Source organism: Prorops nasuta, unplaced genomic scaffold (assembly GCF_024137725.1).
Source record: "Prorops nasuta isolate Cenicafe-Biocafe unplaced genomic scaffold, Cenicafe_Pnas_1.2 PNAS00010, whole genome shotgun sequence".
NCBI classification, from domain to species: domain Eukaryota; kingdom Metazoa; phylum Arthropoda; class Insecta; order Hymenoptera; family Bethylidae; genus Prorops; species Prorops nasuta.
In genome coordinates this window covers 6,158,604-6,176,934 of record NW_027116807.1, presented here as the reverse complement: position 1 = coordinate 6,176,934, position 18,331 = coordinate 6,158,604, and the positions used below count along the sequence as shown (strand labels likewise).

Here is an 18,331-nt window from a genome sequence, read left to right as displayed (position 1 = left end):
TAGTGTGCTATATGTACTCTGTCGCAAACCTTGACAACTGCCTGTATGTATATGCATACAGGTTATACACGTGAGCGGGCATTATCATAGATATTGGCCCCGATACATTAAGGGCTTTTGCCTCTCATAAATAACAAATATGACTGTGTTATGTATACGAGGGAGAAATATGAAAGCTCTTGTGCCAGGTTATAGGTATGAGGGAGATGAGAGAGATTGAAGAGTGATTGGTATGAATTACGAAAGTGGCGTATTTCTCCATTGAAAGAGCAGGAACAGTATTATGGCGTTACGTATATGATAATACGTTTGAATAGGGGTTCCGTTGAGGTGTAGTGGTTTTGCAGCGGTAGTGAGCCGCGCAGGGTAGCAGCACAGGCCTTGGCCAACGATGATAGGTGTTATCCCGTGGGAAGTAAAGGTAGGAAAAGTGGGGAGGAAAGATTGCGCACGCTGCTAGTTAGAGGGAAGCAGCAGCAGAAGTAGAAGGAGTTGAAGCCGAGGTTGAGGATTGAGCCACGCGTGGCGAAGGAGCAGGAGAGGGAGAAAAGAGGAATGGCGATAGTGACACGAGCAGGGAAGAGGGAGAGATAGGAGATCCGTCCCGTGTCCCGTTCCGAGTGTCGACTCGGAGTCGACTAGACCCGCCCGTGTATTTCTTCGTGTCCCTCGTGAGTGCTCCGTGCTCCCTGCTGATCCCCCGTAACCTAACTGACCCGCTCGTCTTCAATTAGTATCTCGTCGCATTCAAATCTTTATCCCCCCCCCCCCTTCCCATCACTTTTTCCACAGTGTCGCTTCCTTCACGACTCTCTTCTGCAGTTGAGTAACAGGTTGGTCTTTCCTTCCAAAGTAGAATACCCTCTTTAATGGGTTTTCGAGTTATACACTTGTTATGACTATTTAGTATGGAAAATAGAGACTCTAAGAAGGATCTCAGTTTGACAAAGTGATCGAGGGCTTCGATTTTGGTGCAACACAAATATGGGCGATAAGAGAGTTTTTGAATCATAAAACTGCAGTTGTTTCACGGTGGATAGAAATTGGTAGTGTCGAGAAGGGGTGGTATGACAAGTAAGTATAAAGTAAGTATAAGTGAGAAGTAAAGGGAGGGGGGAACCGCACAGATCGATCGATCTAAAGCTACAGGTGTTTGAAATTGCAAACACGCGAGCTGCTGCGAATCGTTTTGTCTCGATAATGTTGTTGCTATTGGATTTCATTGAGGCATTACATGAGAGGTGAGAAAAACCAATGACATATATATATTGAAAGAGAGAGAAAGTTCATTGAGAGAATCAAGTTAACCTCAAATGTCTTTTAGCTTGGAAAGTGATCACGTACGACTGCCAATAATTAGACCGGTTGGTTTCTATTGGTTTTTTGTGACTCCTGCAGAGATAAATACGAAGCTGCTTCCACTTTCGGACACCTGTAGCTATATCGATCGGTCGAGCCCGGCCGACAGCCCACGACCTCGAAAGCATCCCTGCCGGGGGTTGGGGGTGAAATTCAATCCCCTTTGCCCCTTCCTCTTGGCCGAAACGAAACGCCCACACCCTTCACTCTTTTTTTCATACCATCCGTGTCCCAAGGTCAAGCTACTCTCTCATATCACATCTTTATAATATATATATACTACTTATGCATATATACATATGTATGTAGTGGAATATATATGTATGCATATAGTTGATTGAGCTGCAATCGTGAGTTGCCGAGTCTCTGTAGAAAAGCTCGTGTATTCGCATAATCAAACTTGATCACTGTCCTAGTGATTTCAGTCGTTAGATATTTTTCACGTCAAGCGAGAGGCGTAGAGTTAGGAAATGGCTGCCACCTGTAGCTATTGATCGGCAGGGCCATCAAGCTACACGTATGCGTGTATTTCAGCCCCTTTCCAGGGGAAGGTTCTTGCTTTACATTTGTGTGTTTCTGCGCCATCGATTTTCTTCTTCCTCCCGACTCTGCGACCAATAGCAAAGAATAGTATCATATATATACCTACGCGCGAAAATTCTAACCTATAAATCTTATTCCTCTGCAAACTGCAACAAGTAGCAGGGACGAGCCGTAAACTCATCCTGGATTGGACTTTATTCGTCCATGCTATATTTTTGCGCTCTTCTTGAACTTGAGTTCGCTTATCATCGATCCTCTTCCTGTTCCTCTTCCCACCATCACAGCCTCTCCTACTTTCTCGCTCGATCCAACCCTGGCCGTATCCCCTCCCCGTCCCCACCGCATCTATTCGTAATCGTAACCTCGACCTCGTTCAACGAATTTTCGAGCCAGCTGAGCTTGAGCTGCTTGCATCGATTCGTATTACTGGACCGAAATATCAATTTCACACAAGCGGTTATTAATAGTGAACTGTATGCATGTATATGTACATACACTAGCCTATACAATTACAACAATCCTCTCGACCGATGCACGATTGCAGGTTATTGGAGGATGGGATCAGCGGCGAATACCTGAAGTTGTTCGAAAGCTGAATCTGTAAGCTGGAGGGATGTTTTCGTGTTCGAGTGGCAAGAGATTCAAGAAAGAAGCGGCGGCAGCGCCGGCTGCAAGAGAATTATCGTCAACGGCCACAGGTGGAATAGAACAAAGGCAGACAGTGAAGAGGAGAGAGAGAAGGATGCTGGGAGGAAAACGGTGCGCAAAGCGACGCTGACGTTCGGGAGACGAGTCCATCATCGCATTCTACTCGGCCAATTGTTTGAAAAAGCAGCAGGAAATTATTAACGAAGCAACATGCTGCCTGCAAATGTTATGTCCTTTGTTAAGAAGGTTCGTTCTAACCTCTTTATATGTTTTGCGTACGCTGTGTCGACTCGCACTTGTTGTTGTTTTGGTATATACAATAGATGGTAGTAGTTGTGCAGGTTGTGCTCTGTGTTAACTCGCACTTGTTATTGTTTTGGTAGATGGTGACGCAGCCGGATTCCGCAGCCACCGCTGCTGCCACCACCGACTCGATAACACCGGACGAGGGTGGAACAACGTTTAGTAAATTAAGGCAATTAGGTAGCGGATTGATGATGGCCACTGGAAACGGTCAGTTTATATACATGTCGTTTATATTATCCTTTTGAACTCTTCCTCAACTTGAAATTTCGTCTGTTCGCTCAGTGACGAAATTAACACCAGCCAAGGTCACCCCTGTGGAGGATACTCAGCCGAAAGAGGATACTTCGGCACTTGACTCGTTGAAGCCGTAAGTGTTTCTGTTCTAATTGCATCTGCTCGGCATCTAATCGAGTTTTGTCGATCACGCAGAAAAACGGACATACCAAAATCGGCCAGCAGCGGGGACGAGTGCAGAATTTGCCGGAAGTCCTTCGGCCCGGAAGAAGTGTCGAGGATATGCTGCGAATGTCAGCATAAGGTTTGCGAGGATTGCGCCTCGTATTCGACGACAACGAATTCGGACGATCCGGTAAACAGTAATGGATCACGTTTGAGAGGATTCTTAAGCGGAAAACTGCTTCTAATGTTTACAGAAGTTGTAGCTATGATTCGTAGTTCAAGGCAGAAAAAACACTTAACAGAATTTACGGCGTAATAAATTGATTAAGATTATCGTATTAAACAGAAATGCGTATTCGATAGTTATATACAATTACTGTTTTTCGTTTATTTTTATTACATATATCCTCCACAAAAACCTACGGTTGCTCTGTTGACAATCAAAAACCTACGGTTACTCTGTTAACAGTCAAAAACCTACGGTTACTCTGTTAACAATCAAAAACCTAATGTTTGATGTATTCGCTGTTTTACCAACTGCTGCATTACAGTTTCCTCTGTCTTCAGCTACGGATCGCACATGCACCCGATTACGAATGTTTAATCAGCTTCAGCCCAATTTTTATACTTATCCCATGGTCCACAGTCGTCCTGGCAGTGCAGCGTTTGCCGACGCAAGATAGCATCACGCGGTCAAGCGATGGTCGGCCAACAGTCGACGGACTCGCTGTTGGAGGTACCAGGCCTCGAAGCTTTGGTGCGAAGACACAGCGACGCAAAACTGGGCTGCCAGAGCGTCAGTCAAGTGAGCGGATTGGCCACCGGTCTTGTACCACCCCGAAGTCCGGACATTCGCAGGCACTCTGACGTTTCGCCCGCGAGTCTCAAAGAACTCGAAAAGGCACGTATTATAAACCGTGTAAACTGTCACGGATAGTCATATTAGGTAATATCATTACAAAAGGGGTATAAGTTAATCAAATCAAGGAAGAATTTGTCATCAAGTAATATCTCATTGAAAAAAATGAATATTGATTAAATTAATCATAATTAATTTCAATTAAGAACATCTAAAAATACTTTAAAACGATACAGATCATTCGAAAAAGGTACAAAAGTCTTCTATTATTCAGAAAAAATGCTCTTCCGAATAAATTATAGATCTATATATGGTAATCTAACAGATTCCTATTATTTTGTAGTTCCGAAAGGTGGCAGGAGATCGTCGCGATGATCTCAGATGGGACAAGGATTTTGATCGAAAAAGCAAATCTAGATCCGGATCGCCGGACAGGCTCGAGAAAGGAAGAGCAGCGAGTCCACAGAGAATCGTGAAATCACCGGCGCAACCGGATGCAGATACTACGGTGGATATAGTTAAACCGGAGGAGGATGTGGATCAGCAGCAGGATGAAGAGGAGCAGAGGTGGATAAGGACGCGTCGAGCGTCGACAGCCGTTGTAACGGCAGCTGCGGCTGCTGCAAGTAGTGCCAGGAGAAAATCCAGAGTGACTCGACAACGATCCTACGACGACGAGATTAAAACGTTGCTTGGCGGTGCATCCAGCGGTTCCGCTCAAGCTCCTCAACAAGCTCATCCGGATTCGACCGGAACCGTGGTGCTACTGCCCACTCAACTATCAAGACGAGCATCGGCTTACGACGTTTTTGGTGCTCATCAAGGGGGACTAAACGCCATGGCTATAGCCGCTGCACAACAACGTGCATCCATCTCGGTTCAAGGAAGCAGTCGAGAGGCCGATGCGAGGCCAACTGGCAGAAGGTCCTCGTTTCGCAACGTGAAGCCTATGGCTCCTTACGAGGTCGACGACAAACTCGTCACTCACGATGCTCCTACTAGCTCTGCTGCTGGTCTCGTTCCTGACGAGGAACGACGTACCAAACGCAGAGGGTCACAGCTGTAAGTCTCTAACAGCGTTTATAATAAGAAAAAACTCCAAAATTTGGGTACATACTATTTATTGTTCGACAGGCCTGATATAAACGCGATACGAGCAGGCGTGGCTGCTAACGTGTCCAGTGGCGGTAGTGCCAGTGCCACTGCGGTCGATGATCGTGACCTCTTGGCTCGTCAAGGGAGTCTCGCCGACGGGGAGGGTATCAAAATCGTTATTCACGATGTTGACAGCGAGCGTGGTAGGTGGTGACCGATTGGTCTAGCTTGTAGAATCTTGTTCAGTTGATCGTCTCGTTTTTTCAGTTCCACGCGTCAATTCCAAGAGAAGGGTATTCTTGAGGAAAGATCCTGCTTTCGACAAGGGTCACAGAAGTAAGCTCATTTTAGTAGCAATTTAAATACGATCAGACTCGTGCAAGAACTGTGCGTGTTTGTTGCAGCGCGTGGTTTTGGCATGAGGGTGGTGGGAGGGAAGAGGGGTGCGGATGGACGTACTTTTGCCTATATAGTGTGGACGGTACCCGGTGGTCCCGCTGAAAAAGCTGGTCTTCAACAGGGTGACAAGGTAAATTCCAAGCATTTTTCATGGATTGATTTAAGCACAGAAAGCTTTTGCAATTTCCATGAAAAATGATTCAAAGAAAGCTCTGGCATAGGGTATATTTGCGATTTCTGCTAATGTAACAAAATAATGGAAATAGTTATGTATACAATTTTCTTTGTATTCCTTGTTATTTTACGTCATTCTCTTTAATATAATGTTATATTTTCAATTAGTACAAAAGCTATAAAGAAATCATAAATTGCAGTGGTTAATTTTTGCAATCAATTTGAATACAACTTATTGTTTTAATTTATCATTCTATTATAAGATTTTACTTTTTTTCTCAATCTGTATCAAATAATCCACTTAAAATTATCTTTATTTTTAATTTTTTTTTTTCTAAAATTAAATGCTCTATTTCAGGTTCTCGAATGGTCTAGCCTATCATTGACCGATAGAAGTTTCGAGGAAGTGGCGCAAATCATTGAACGCACCGACGACATGGCTGAATTACTAGTGGAACAAGGCACAGATATGTAAGCGGCTTAAAAACCTTTCTATCTTTTCCACTTTAACGCCCCTTGATTTATCTATCTGCAGAATCGGTGATCTGCTGGATGATCCCAGTATGCCCAGCCAGTCAGGGAAAGGACCCGGCAGCTTAGGGCTTCACGTGGGTAAGTGATAAATCTGAATCTCTCTAGTTAGCTTTCAGACTGGCAGTGCTTTTTCCGACTAAATCTTTAAATATGATTTATGACCATTTGAACCATTAACAATTTTTGTATACCAAAAAGTCGTGACAAATGGGTCGCGCTACTTAAACGGCCTCCGGCAGTCTGAAGGTTAATGAGTTGGATAGAATGGATGGTAGTGCTACCATTTTAATACTTATTCTACTTAAACAAATGTACAAAATCGTTTTATATTTGCGGGCCACAACGCTCTGTGTTTTTCTCTCTACCATTTACAGAAACCGACACGGAGAAAACGCCTTCGTCACCGACGCGCAGGAAATTGCCAAAGACGCCGGTATAACGAGTTCATAAATTATTCACACTTACACGTGGCCGTATCTCTCTCTCTCTCTTTCTTTCACCTCCCTCTCTATCTTGTTTCTGTCACTGTTAATTTATGTCTCGTTTGCCTTCCCGCACAAGAATTTGTCTCTGTCGGACAACCGAATTTTCTCTGCAACAACTACCCCTCTTTCACTCCTTTTTATCCCCCTCCCTCTCTCACTCTGAATCGTTTAACATGACTGTTGACTGTCCAGCTCTTCCCTTCGTTCTTACACACAAAACGATAAAAATAATGGCGCATTAAAGCGTAATTGACTCGCGAGAACAAGACACGAGGGAATAAAGTAAATAACAATAACAATAACAATAATAATAATTACAATAAGGAAGCAAACGCGAGTAAAGATACAAAGGCGACAATCCCCGTTTTGTACTTGTTGCTGTAAAAGTACGAAATCATGTGAAACTGTGTGCATCATGTGGTAATGTGTGTATGTGTGTGTACGGATGTCGCTCGAATGGGACGACTTTGAGAAAGAAAAAATGGGAGGAGAGGCGAAATGCTGATCGACGATGAAACGAGGACACGAGTAAACGAAGGATAAATATGTTGTTTTGACCACTCTATTCGCGTAGACGAGATTAAGCTAAATCATGTCCAATATTTTATATATGTGCGATAGATACTATACTATATATATACATACATATATATATAGACTGTGCAAGACGCTAATCAATAAACAGGGTGTAAATACGAAATATTCCGTGTCAAAGTAATAAGTGTAAAATCTAAGAGAGAAGGAATCGAAAGCGTAAGCCAGGGGCTTTTCTTGATTTTTTGCCTCGATACAGAATCAGTACGTTATAATAATTACGGTAGCAGGAACCGTATCTATTACTTATAAATCGTATTATAAAATATATTTTAGTATACGTCGATGTTGATATTGATGTTGCTGTTACAATGTTAATGTTGAAAGGCTCTATACAAATAAATGTAAGCATATAAGTGTTAGGCTCCTATATTATATCTTGCTGGAACAATCAACGTTTACAATTAATTATTAAGAAGAAGAAAAAGAGGAGGAGTTTGAAGAAGAAGAAGAACAAATAGAAGAAGAAACTTACAAGGAATAATGTATACATACCATTTTCTTCCAATTTTCTATTAGAACTGTCTTATGAAATGCTCTCTCGATTGGTAGAATCTCGCGTCGGAATTTTTCACTCTGTGCTGTTCATCGTTTGGTACACGCGCTCCTAAACTGTACTATATATAGTCAAGTATAACTACGTACATGCAAATTATAGCAGAAGAATGCTTCAGAAATACACTATACTTCTTACTATTGTAAGGTAAGGTGATGACGATCCAACGGTGCAGCGTGAAAATTATACTGTAAACAATATTATAACGTTACTTCTCTCACAAGTGTACAATCTCGATGCTTCCTCGAGGGAACGCAGCATTCTCTCGTTCACGACGTTATTGATTCGATTCAATCGTCAGCTTCACCGCCTACTTCCCATTTTCATATTAACGAATCATTTGCATTGGCGTACTAGTTGGTTAATTCGTGTCACCTTACCTCGCTTTATTGACTCGAGTCAGTATATTAGGAAATTAGATATTAGCGGGAGAGTTGACGCAACCGAGAAGCAACCAACCGAACCCTGAAAATCTGTATAGTCGGAATCTGTAAGCCTACAAATAAATGCATAGTGAAAAATGCAGCAGGATCATTTTTAACAAATTAATCTCGCATTGATTTCGATGTCTCTGTGCTTCTCTATCCTTCTTTCTGCTTCTCTCTTGTGTTTCGCCATTTCGTACGAGTCGCTCGAATTCGCATAATTTTATTTAACGTCGTCGCTACTTACTGTTACTGTCTTCTCAGGCATCGCAAGCAGATAAACGCACCTGACCCCCTTTTCAATTTTTTTCTCTCCTGATATCCTCCTTCGAAGATCTGCTTTTCTTTGCGTTTCGAATAGAGAGCCACTGACGAAAGAGCCAAAATGTAAGTTGTAAACCGAAGCAAAAATTTAGCATTCTTTTATCCCAACTGGCACGTCGTTAGCTTGAGTATTTTTCTCATCTTCTCCATTATTCCTTCTGATAGTTTATTTTGCAATAGTAATTCATAGTTGGATTTAGTTACGCATTCTTTCTCTCTCTCTCTCTCTTCTCTATATCTCTCTGTCTCCTCATTAGCAATTTAAAAGATCCTTGCTTGCAGCTGCCTGTTACAGAATATCAATACTAGAAATTTCCAAGCAAGAGCTCCTTCATCTTTCAATGTTTTATCATTCTTCGGATACAGTCCAGGAAAACGACATCTTTCAAATGCATTTCGTATAGTACAAATAGTATTAATATAATTATTGTATTGCTGTTGCTGTTGCTGTCGTTGTCATCGTCGTTACTGTTCTTATCATTATAAATAGAAAATAAAAAAACTAACGAGCCTGCAGTAATCGAGAGGGATGTAGGAGAGGCGTGCGTGCCTTGAGAATTTTTTAAACAATAATAATTCGCGTACTTTCTTAATGTGTCGGAACGAATGGAAGAGATTATTAATTGTCCTTGACGTTTTTCTCGACTGTAAAATACTTTTGTATGTGTATATATATATACGTGTGCTTTTCCTTTGAATGTACATAATCTTGCTGTTATAAAGTATTGTACAGATGTGTGTCGTACGTGTAGTGTAAGTGCACGAGAACGTTAGTTGGAGAATAGTGTAGCGTTGTGCATAATACTAATTGATGTATCGATCTGCTCCTGCTGCAGGAACAGATAGCTAAGGAACGTCAGGTCAGCGGAAGAGTTCAGATACAGGTGTCCTATGAGAATGAAAGGAGGGAGCTGATAGTATCCGTATTTACTGCTGATGATTTGTGTGCAAGAGAGGACACTGGTTATGGAACATTACCCGAAGCCTATGCTAAGCTGCTGCTGGTTCCACCTTGGTAAAGTCTTTGGTTCTTTTGGTATCCCGCATGTGCATATTTCATTCATTTATTCTTGTTCCAGTGGTGATCAGATGCCACTGAAGACCATGGTGGCAGAACCAACCCAAAAGCCCATCTGGAATGCCACCTTATTCTTCAGTGGAGTATCTGGTGAGAGTCTGATGGACCGTGCTATCGAGGTTACTCTCTGGGATTGTACGCCTGATAACGATAACGTTTTCCTGGGCGAATGTAGACTGGACTTACAGAGAGCCCTGGAAGATGATCGAGCAGTTTGGTAAATTTTGTGTCATTTGATTATTTGATATTCCATGCTGAGAAATATCAATCTTTTGCCTAGGACCTTTTTAGTACTCCATTTCATTTATATTCTGAGATGTCATTTTTGGAGTATTGATATGTCTTATAGTTAAGGAAATAAATTATTGCTGTTTCTATACACAGAGAGGAGTATTAGTTAATATTAATGAAAAAGAGATGTATAAGCTAATCAAATTAAAGAATTATTTGACACGAAGTAAATATTTAATTGATAATGGTAAATGTCGATTGAAATAATTATAATTTATTTGGATTAAGAACGTGTGAGAATAGTTTAAGAAGATATAAAGATCGTTTTAAGAAGATAAAGAATAAATTTAATCTTTTACTATTGAAAAAACACTTTTTTCCAGAATAGTTTATTAATTCTCACAAGTGCATTGAAAAATGTGAAACTCATTGTGCAATGTGTACTTTTAGGTATCGTTTGGAAGACCCACGTGGATTGCGTTCAGGAAAATCACCCTACTGTTCCCCTCGTGGATCTTTATCCATGGAAGTGGCGCAAAGACTGCTGAGAAAAACTGAATTGCGCGAACGTAGCTACAGCGACGATACTCAAAGCGATAGTGGCAGTCCCGAGCTTTGTTTCCTTCATCCTGATCACGCTTGGCACGCTAATTCAAGACGTGGCTCCAGTCAGTCGGAACAATTGGAAGTCGAGCCTTACGAGTTGACTAAGGATTATAGTAGATCTTTACCTGGGAGTCGCAGAAGCAGTTTTCAGAGCCAAGGAACCGCTTCAGCTGCTGGTAGTGGAACCGACAGCAAACGTAAGCTCGGATCAACCACCTTGAATCGCTATCCGATAAATGCAGGATATTCTCTAATCCTGCTATGTAGGAGAGAAATTTCATTTTATCTTTCTGCAAAACTCAGTATTATCGTATCCCGTTTAGTTTAGTATTAAATATAGCGAACGAAATCATTCAAGGTTAAAAATTATTTTTAACGATTTAAAATTAATAACTAAAAAGCGTCTGAAAATTAACGTATTAAGATTCTATTAGATATAGTAGTATTTGGTCAGTTCGTTGAGTGCTGAAACCGAGTGACACGACTCTGTATAGAAAAGAGTAAACAGCAAAAATTTAATGAATATCACTGCACAACTTCCTAAAATCGTGAAATGTCAATTATTACCAGTTGTAAAATCAGTTTCTCCATATTATATTGCAGAGTCATTGAATTTACTGTAATATGCAAAAATTGTCTTTACAATTGATAATAACTGCCACGTCACGACTGAGAGAGATTGCAGTATGCTATTCGTGTAATTTTAGCTGTATAATTTCTCTCTATGTATATCACCGTTAGAAAAGAACCCTGCAGTAATCAATGGTTGTCTGATATGACGCCTAGGTGGAAGTATAGGAGAAAACGACATCCCAATCGTGGCGCACTATAATCGGGATCGTCGACGTAGTTCAGTCTCAAGGCCGCTGAATTTCTCCAGCGACAAAAAAAGGCGTGGAAGTCGTGAGTACCAGGCAAATGCTTATATCGCTTCGTGCGTCGTTCAGACTCTCAGTCTCCATGCATTTATCGTGCTGAAGCATATATGCCGACCTGCTCCATCCGGTACTCCAGCTGATGGTGACGATTTTCCACATTCTACTACTTTTTTTTTACAACTGATTGTATAGGTGCATCGATCGTGCTCACAATCATATCTCCTCCTTATCTTTGTTTCTTTACTGGTTTGCTTTCTCACTCTCTCTTTCTCTCTTTCTCCTCACATAGCAAAAATAAATGTGCTTGTACATAATTGGCCTGCTCTTCACACTCAGTCGAAGGAGCGAGACGATTGGATCCCATTTAAAAAATCAGCGCACATATATATGTTTACACATATATATTTATATATAACGCATGTAATTTTCCATTTTCACTCGCTTTCATCTCTTCTCTCTCTCTCTCTCTCTCTCTCTCTCTCTCTCTCTCTCTCTCTCTCTCTCTCTCTCTCTCTCTCTCTTTCTTTCTCTCTCTTTCTCTCTTTCTCTATCTTTCTTTACTCTCTCGCTCGCTCTGTCCATGTTGGCAAAATGTCTCATGAAATGAAAAGAAAAGCATTGTTCGATTGGCTCGCTCTCGGGCTCGAAACTGTTCCGGGCCTGACGAGCGAATCTACTTGGCGCTGGGATACATCGTTGGCGCATGATCCGGTCTCGTCTCGTCACCGATCGGCCTCTTCCTCTGGCACTGCCTCCACCACTGCCTCCACCTCGGCAAAACATCGTTCGAACGCCACAGAGTTCCTAATTCCAACCCCGACTGTAATAGTCTGCCAATGCGATGGCGAGCCTGTCTCTTCTTTTCCACTGGCCCACTCCACATCGCCTCGATAAGTAACCAACATAAACGAGCTACTACTACTACTACTACTACTACTACTACTACTACTACTACTACTACTACTACTACTACCACTACTACTACTACTACTACTACTCGACAAGCACCGGTTAAGAGAGCTTCTGGTAAGACTCGAATCTTCTTTCTTTCATCCATGCCCAAACACCAAGACTCCTTCTGAAACATAAAAGAGAATTATTAATCTATCCCCCCTCTTATTCCCCCTCTCGATGTTTAAGCTATTACACGATACGTACCAATTACGATTACGAGTGCTTGTGCTTTCACAAATATTTGCTAAGTAAGTAAGCAAGGGTGACGGGGGTGTTGTGTCGCTTTCTTCTCTTTCTATCTCTCTGTCTATCTCTCTCTTTAAAGTGTATTATATACAGCTGTAGAAGTAGCCAGCTATATAGAGTAGTTCGTAGTGCACAGTATATAGAGTAGAGCTACGTAGAGGTAGAGAAATTCTCGTAGGATATCGAATCGAGGTGACAAATACATGAACGACAAGAACAACAGGCTGGAAACATGACACGAATGTAAGGCAGCTTTCACATAGGGGGTACAGTAGCTGGGGGTAGATAGAATATAGTATACATATATATATAGGTGGATGAGATAAAACAAATTCTAAAGTTTTTTTTTGTGAATTTTTACTTAGGTCGTGGTGAACGCAAAGGTAGCTGCTGCATTGGTGGTATAGGAACTAACACAATCATTGACTTTACTGAAAAATTTAGTGGCAAAAAGAATGAGGAGGAAGATTGGAGGTTTGTACCATTTATATAGTATATAGGTTCTGTTATTATAATATTCTAGAGTAATAGATGAAAAAAGAAATCTGTATCTCTGTAGCTGTAAGAGATATTCTCAATTTTTGCATAAGAGTTTTACAAAACATTTTAATATTTGCATTTGGAAAAGCCTTATGGAAAAATTGAATACCTTTGTTAATTATAGAGATAAATATAAATATTTCCTTATGTGCATGCTGTGGAATGTTTTAAGAAATGGACCATGTTCATGTACTTGCTGATATTTATAATACAGGTAATTATAAGCTTTATCATTTTTAGTCAATCTGCTAATGACAAGAATGGTGTGGATGTGAAACTGGGAAGAGGTCAGGTATCACCAAAAGGATTCAAGGCATACAAAGGTAATTAAGAAATAAATTATAATTCATGAATATTAAAAGCTGTGTAAAAACATGACTGAGAATTTTTTAGGAACTACAAATGGTGAGATGAAAGTAGGATTTTGTCTTAGCAAGGGCACGCTGGAAGTGGAAGTGATCTGCGCCAAGGATATTTGTCCAGAGGACAAAGAGGAACCTGGTTATTTTCTTGATTTGTTTGTAGTAAAGTATAGCATATGGTTTGGGAAATTGAATCTTTCTTTTCTTGCTATAGTATAGCATATAAATTTTGCCTAGAAAGTATAGAGTAAAGTTGGTAGAAAAATATATAGGAATCAATTTCTCGCATTGTACTAGGGACACTTTAATTGTGTCTAGCCAATAGCCAATTTTTGCCACAATCCTATGCGAGATAAAGCTGAATACCTATTTGTTCTTTATATATTTCACATATAGTTTTCCCTTTCACAGGATTTTGATAAAAATTGACTATTAGTCAGTCTCTGGCACAGAGTTTCTATGGTATACTTAAGATTACTAGCATACAGAGATAATTAATGTATTTTCACTGTTTACAGACACCTATGTAAAGACATATCTTCGCGATGGCGAACGTTGGCTTCAGAAGCGAAAAACTCGAGTTTTCCGGCATTCGAAGAAACCGGAATTTCGTCAGACCATCAAATATGGGAGTTGCGACGCACTAGGTAGAAATATCCTGGTGATGCTTTGGCAGAAGAAGCAAGGCTTCGAGAGCAATCAGGGCCTCGGAGGGGCAGAAATCGATCTTGATCTTCTGCCACTGCCACGGCTGACCGTCGACTGGTATCCCCTCTTCCCAATTTACACCCTCGGCACTCAGACCGCTGACTCGCCATGATGGTTCAGGGAAAAATGGGCTCTAGAAGCCGGCGAACTCGACCTGAGATTGAGCCTTCTGCTCAACAACGAGACCGAGTCCGCCGTGAAGATCATATCTTGATCGCGTTGCATCTCCTTCTTCTCTTCTCTTTATCGTCAACGCTTGTCATCCAACGGACAATCAGTAATACAATACTATATCCTGAAACAGTAATTTCCTCGAGATATACTCGTTATACTTTTGTACAAAGTGCGTGATACATAAATGTATGCGGCGACGATGATAAGAGGGACCAGACTTCGAGAGAAACGCTTTAGCCCATTTTTCCCTTTTCACAAATTATACATATTATTATACCATATCACATACGAAGCTCGCGATCGACGGATCTCGTTCGTGTCCTTAATCCTTCCTGTCCTCCTCTGACAATCAGAACAGATTTTCGGCCTTTTCGCGATCGGGACTCTCCATCGCTTAAATATTATATTCTACACGTATGTAAAGAGACAATCGTTTTAAGGGCTCGTTCGCTGATCGAGCCAACTAATTGGTATATCAATGTTTATTAATCAACGATCAGTTTAGTTTTGTAGTTACTCGTTTACCGATCGTTTATCGTGCATCTTGCGATTAGTGGCCTAAAAGATAATACAATTGATTATTTTCATCGGTTTCTTATTTATATTATTGTATGTTCAGTTTTCATTCCTATTTAAGCAAAAGGAATGGAAGAATTTTAATTATTCTTCGCTGTGTTATACATTATACACATGCATCCAAAGAAACGATTAATGTGATACCGTGATCCTGTGAGGTTGATTATATTAACTATATTATAGATATATATATATATATATATATATAAATGGCTACTCGACTATAATGATCGGCTAGCAATTAGTTTCTAAGGGAGAGTGGGTGTGGAAAGATTAACGAAAGATAATTCTAATAAGCCTGCAACCTCGTACCTTGAACGTATTTCTGTACCTACGTTGTAATAGATATGTTTGTCGCGAAATGTGCGTTATAGTGATGTTAATATACGTATACTAAGCGATGAATAATCAAAATGTATCAACGCGTATAAAACGTTAATAATGCTGTAACTGACTTGATGTTAATACGCTTTAGGCGCAACTACGTATTATATATATATATATTATATTTATATATTACAGTAGTGTATAAATATTACTGTGAAGGAGTACATACATAATAGTGCCTGTACTATTATGTAAATCGTACAAATTGTTTGAAGTAGCAGAACACTCTTACGTAGCATAAAAAACTTTAGATTTCTTCGATAGGAGTAAAATGCTTAGATAACTTCTCTTCTTTCTTCTCCTTCACTTTTCCCTTCTCCTCTCACCCATTTACTTCTCCTTCCCTTTCTCATCCACTTTATTCGATTCTAAGGTTTTCTGCTTCTAAGGACAAAAAAAGTGAAAAAATCTTTTACGTAGCCTAAAGAGTAGAAACTGAAAAAAGATAATATGCTTATTGGATTGAACAATCTAATGAGCAACTGAACAAAACTGCGATCGCGTGGACAATCTTGTAGAACGAAAGCGAATGCAATCTATCTCTATCTACCTATTAGGGAAAAGAATCAATTATCATTAGTGAAAATTAGTGGTTAGATTGTTAATCTGTGACCGCACAGTCATGACTGCGAAACAGTCACTGTGTATCAGTATCATTCCAGTTCGGCTTTTAAAAGCTTGCTTAAACTCATGACAAGTACCTCTCTCATACTGCATTTTTCATAAATACTGATCTTTTCTACGAAACATGCTGGCCTATTCTCTAACAATTAATCACTCATATATATTTATTTATGTATAATATTAAAGCGTCAATGATCTCAACGCACGGACGTACTCTTTTCAAATAACTGTATACGTACATGTACTTAACTCATCGACAATCGTGCAAGCTTACAATCTTATATTAGAGCGATACGAAAGTCTTTTATTCGTCGCTATTAGCCAATATATAATAAAATTCGAGGTGAGAAAGTTGGAGAGCCAGTGTAATCCATATTGGTTCTGATTCGATATATAAAACGTAACTACGTAGTATTTATTCTAAATGTGTGTAAAATATCAGGATAGATTTTCTAAAGGCTGTATTTTTGGAAGAATTTCCCGGCGCTATATGATATAATATACATATATATGGGGTGAGAAATAAAATATGATATCGCACACCCTCTGCAAAAACAATAGTACGCGTATATTTTGTCTTAGTATATGTATGATACGTACATACATAATAGTATATAGTATAAACACGCACATATATGCAAAGTGTCACCGAATGGCAGTCCTTTAGCTGGGAAGCATCTTTTCATTTTTAACGTGAAAATAATCCATGAAAAGAATAACCGTACTAACCAAATAGCTAGTTCGTTTGAGTTCATCTTTATAATCCATGTATTATCTTTCATTGCTTTAAACATCCATGAAACCTATGCTATTTGACTGCACGTGTGTGTATGTGTGTGTACGTTGCGTGAACGGACAATTCCATGAACACTTTATTGATATATAAAAGCTGACTTCAGCAGAAACACGGAACTCTCACGCACCGGAATCTGATCAGTTTGTTCAAGTGCCAGAAGAGACGTGCCCTACCGCGGTGCATCTTCCCAATCTCAAATAGTGCATTATACCTCTGTTGGATGAAAATCAACTGGAAACGAAAGATATTGTGTGAGCACGGTTACGGGGAATAAAGATAGAAATACATATTAACTTACGGCCTAAATCTAAGTGTTGGAGGTAGAGCAAAGATGCCTAAATGTAATAATTGGTAATCGTAATCAGTGTCCTTATCGATTGCTTGATCCTTGTAGATATATATTGTAATATGTATATATATACATATATATATATATATATATATATACATTTAAATTGCTGAAGGGTTCAATTTTAAAAGATTTCTCATTGATGTCCAGTCCAATGAAAATTCTATCGATCTGTTCGTTGGAGCTTGAAACAGCATCGCGTGCCCACAGTGTCCCGTTTCTTAACAAATTCGACTAAATTCATCACGTAAAAAAGATCTAAATATCCATCTACTGTATCCAATGAACAACATCAATCAATTAAGAGATTTTTCTTGCTTTTTTCTTTTATGAGTAACTTTACTAATAAGTACAAGGTAAACGTAAATATGTGAATGTAGCGTGATGTACATAACCTGCGGAAAGTCGTAAATCATACAATAATATGTCGGGACCCAAAAAAACGGCAGAACACCATTTACTGGGCTATTATAACAATAATAAAACGATATTCATCGAATATTCGCATCCTCTCTTCACCGTTACAATTTTTCCTTTGAACTTATTTTCCAAGTATTTCGCAAGTATATTTGTACACAATGTAAAGGCCGATTGATTAAGTTTACAAGTAATGCAGAAATCGAAAGAAAGGGAGATTCCGTTTAATCTCTTTGTGAGAAATGCCGACGCCAATCAAAGTTTTTATCTGTAAAGATGAGATTTAAGAACGACTGATTTTTTGTAATTATACATACATACCTACGGCATAAGTGCCAGCCAGTTGAAGACAGCATATATCTGTCTCTATTAAGTCGCTATACTATGTGACTTTCAAGCACACATCATTCGATTCCCTATATTATTTTCAAAAAGTCCCTCGTCATTTATATGTAAAACACTCTTCAAAAATCTGTATAAAATAATAACGGTGGAATAAATACAGTCGTGTACAAATTTGTTAGATTAATTCCTTTCCCTTTCATTCATCATACTTGTGAAAAATTTGTAAAGATCCTGTTGATTATTGTAGTTGGGGCTGGTAAAAGGTGGAACAAGACAGAGAAAGTAATTGTAAATGGAAAGTAAACCTGCTAGTCCCGTTATGCTGACGCGCACAATACACAGTGCCAACCATAAAATTTT

At 39.8% G+C, this 18,331-nt stretch overlaps 1 protein-coding gene across 4 annotated transcripts; it reads left to right on the top strand.

The window, feature by feature from the left end:
• Window positions 1-495: 495 nt before the first annotated feature.
• On the top strand, window positions 496-18,130 carry Fife (regulating synaptic membrane exocytosis protein fife). Of its 4 annotated transcripts, XM_066733365.1 has the most exons (22): window positions 496-833; window positions 908-1,074; window positions 2,447-2,796; window positions 2,934-3,063; window positions 3,139-3,223; window positions 3,286-3,445; window positions 3,902-4,156; window positions 4,458-5,176; window positions 5,249-5,412; window positions 5,477-5,545; window positions 5,614-5,738; window positions 6,141-6,253; window positions 6,318-6,394; window positions 6,691-6,749; window positions 9,537-9,715; window positions 9,780-9,995; window positions 10,460-10,812; window positions 11,402-11,518; window positions 13,059-13,167; window positions 13,474-13,556; window positions 13,627-13,734; window positions 14,114-18,130. In XM_066733365.1, exons 3-22 carry the CDS (start codon window positions 2,761-2,763, stop codon window positions 14,413-14,415), a joined length of 3,459 nt encoding a protein of 1,152 aa, XP_066589462.1. In that variant the 5' UTR covers window positions 496-833; window positions 908-1,074; window positions 2,447-2,760; the 3' UTR covers window positions 14,416-18,130. The 4 variants fall into 4 exon arrangements, with proteins under 4 accessions (XP_066589462.1, XP_066589461.1, XP_066589464.1 ...); XM_066733364.1 differs by having other exon boundaries at window positions 496-1,085; XM_066733366.1 differs by lacking the exons at window positions 496-833; window positions 908-1,074 and adding an exon at window positions 2,260-2,375.
• Window positions 18,131-18,331: the final 201 nt, after the last annotated feature.

Coding starts and splice junctions, on each gene's coding strand:
- Fife (XM_066733365.1), top strand. CDS start 2,761: ATGCTGCCTGCAAATGTTATGTCCTTTGTTAAGAAG. Junction 4,157..4,457: donor GTCTCAAAGAACTCGAAAAG/GCACGTATTATA, acceptor ATTATTTTGTAG/TTCCGAAAGGTGGCAGGAGA. Junction 6,254..6,317: donor GTGGAACAAGGCACAGATAT/GTAAGCGGCTTA, acceptor ATCTATCTGCAG/AATCGGTGATCTGCTGGATG.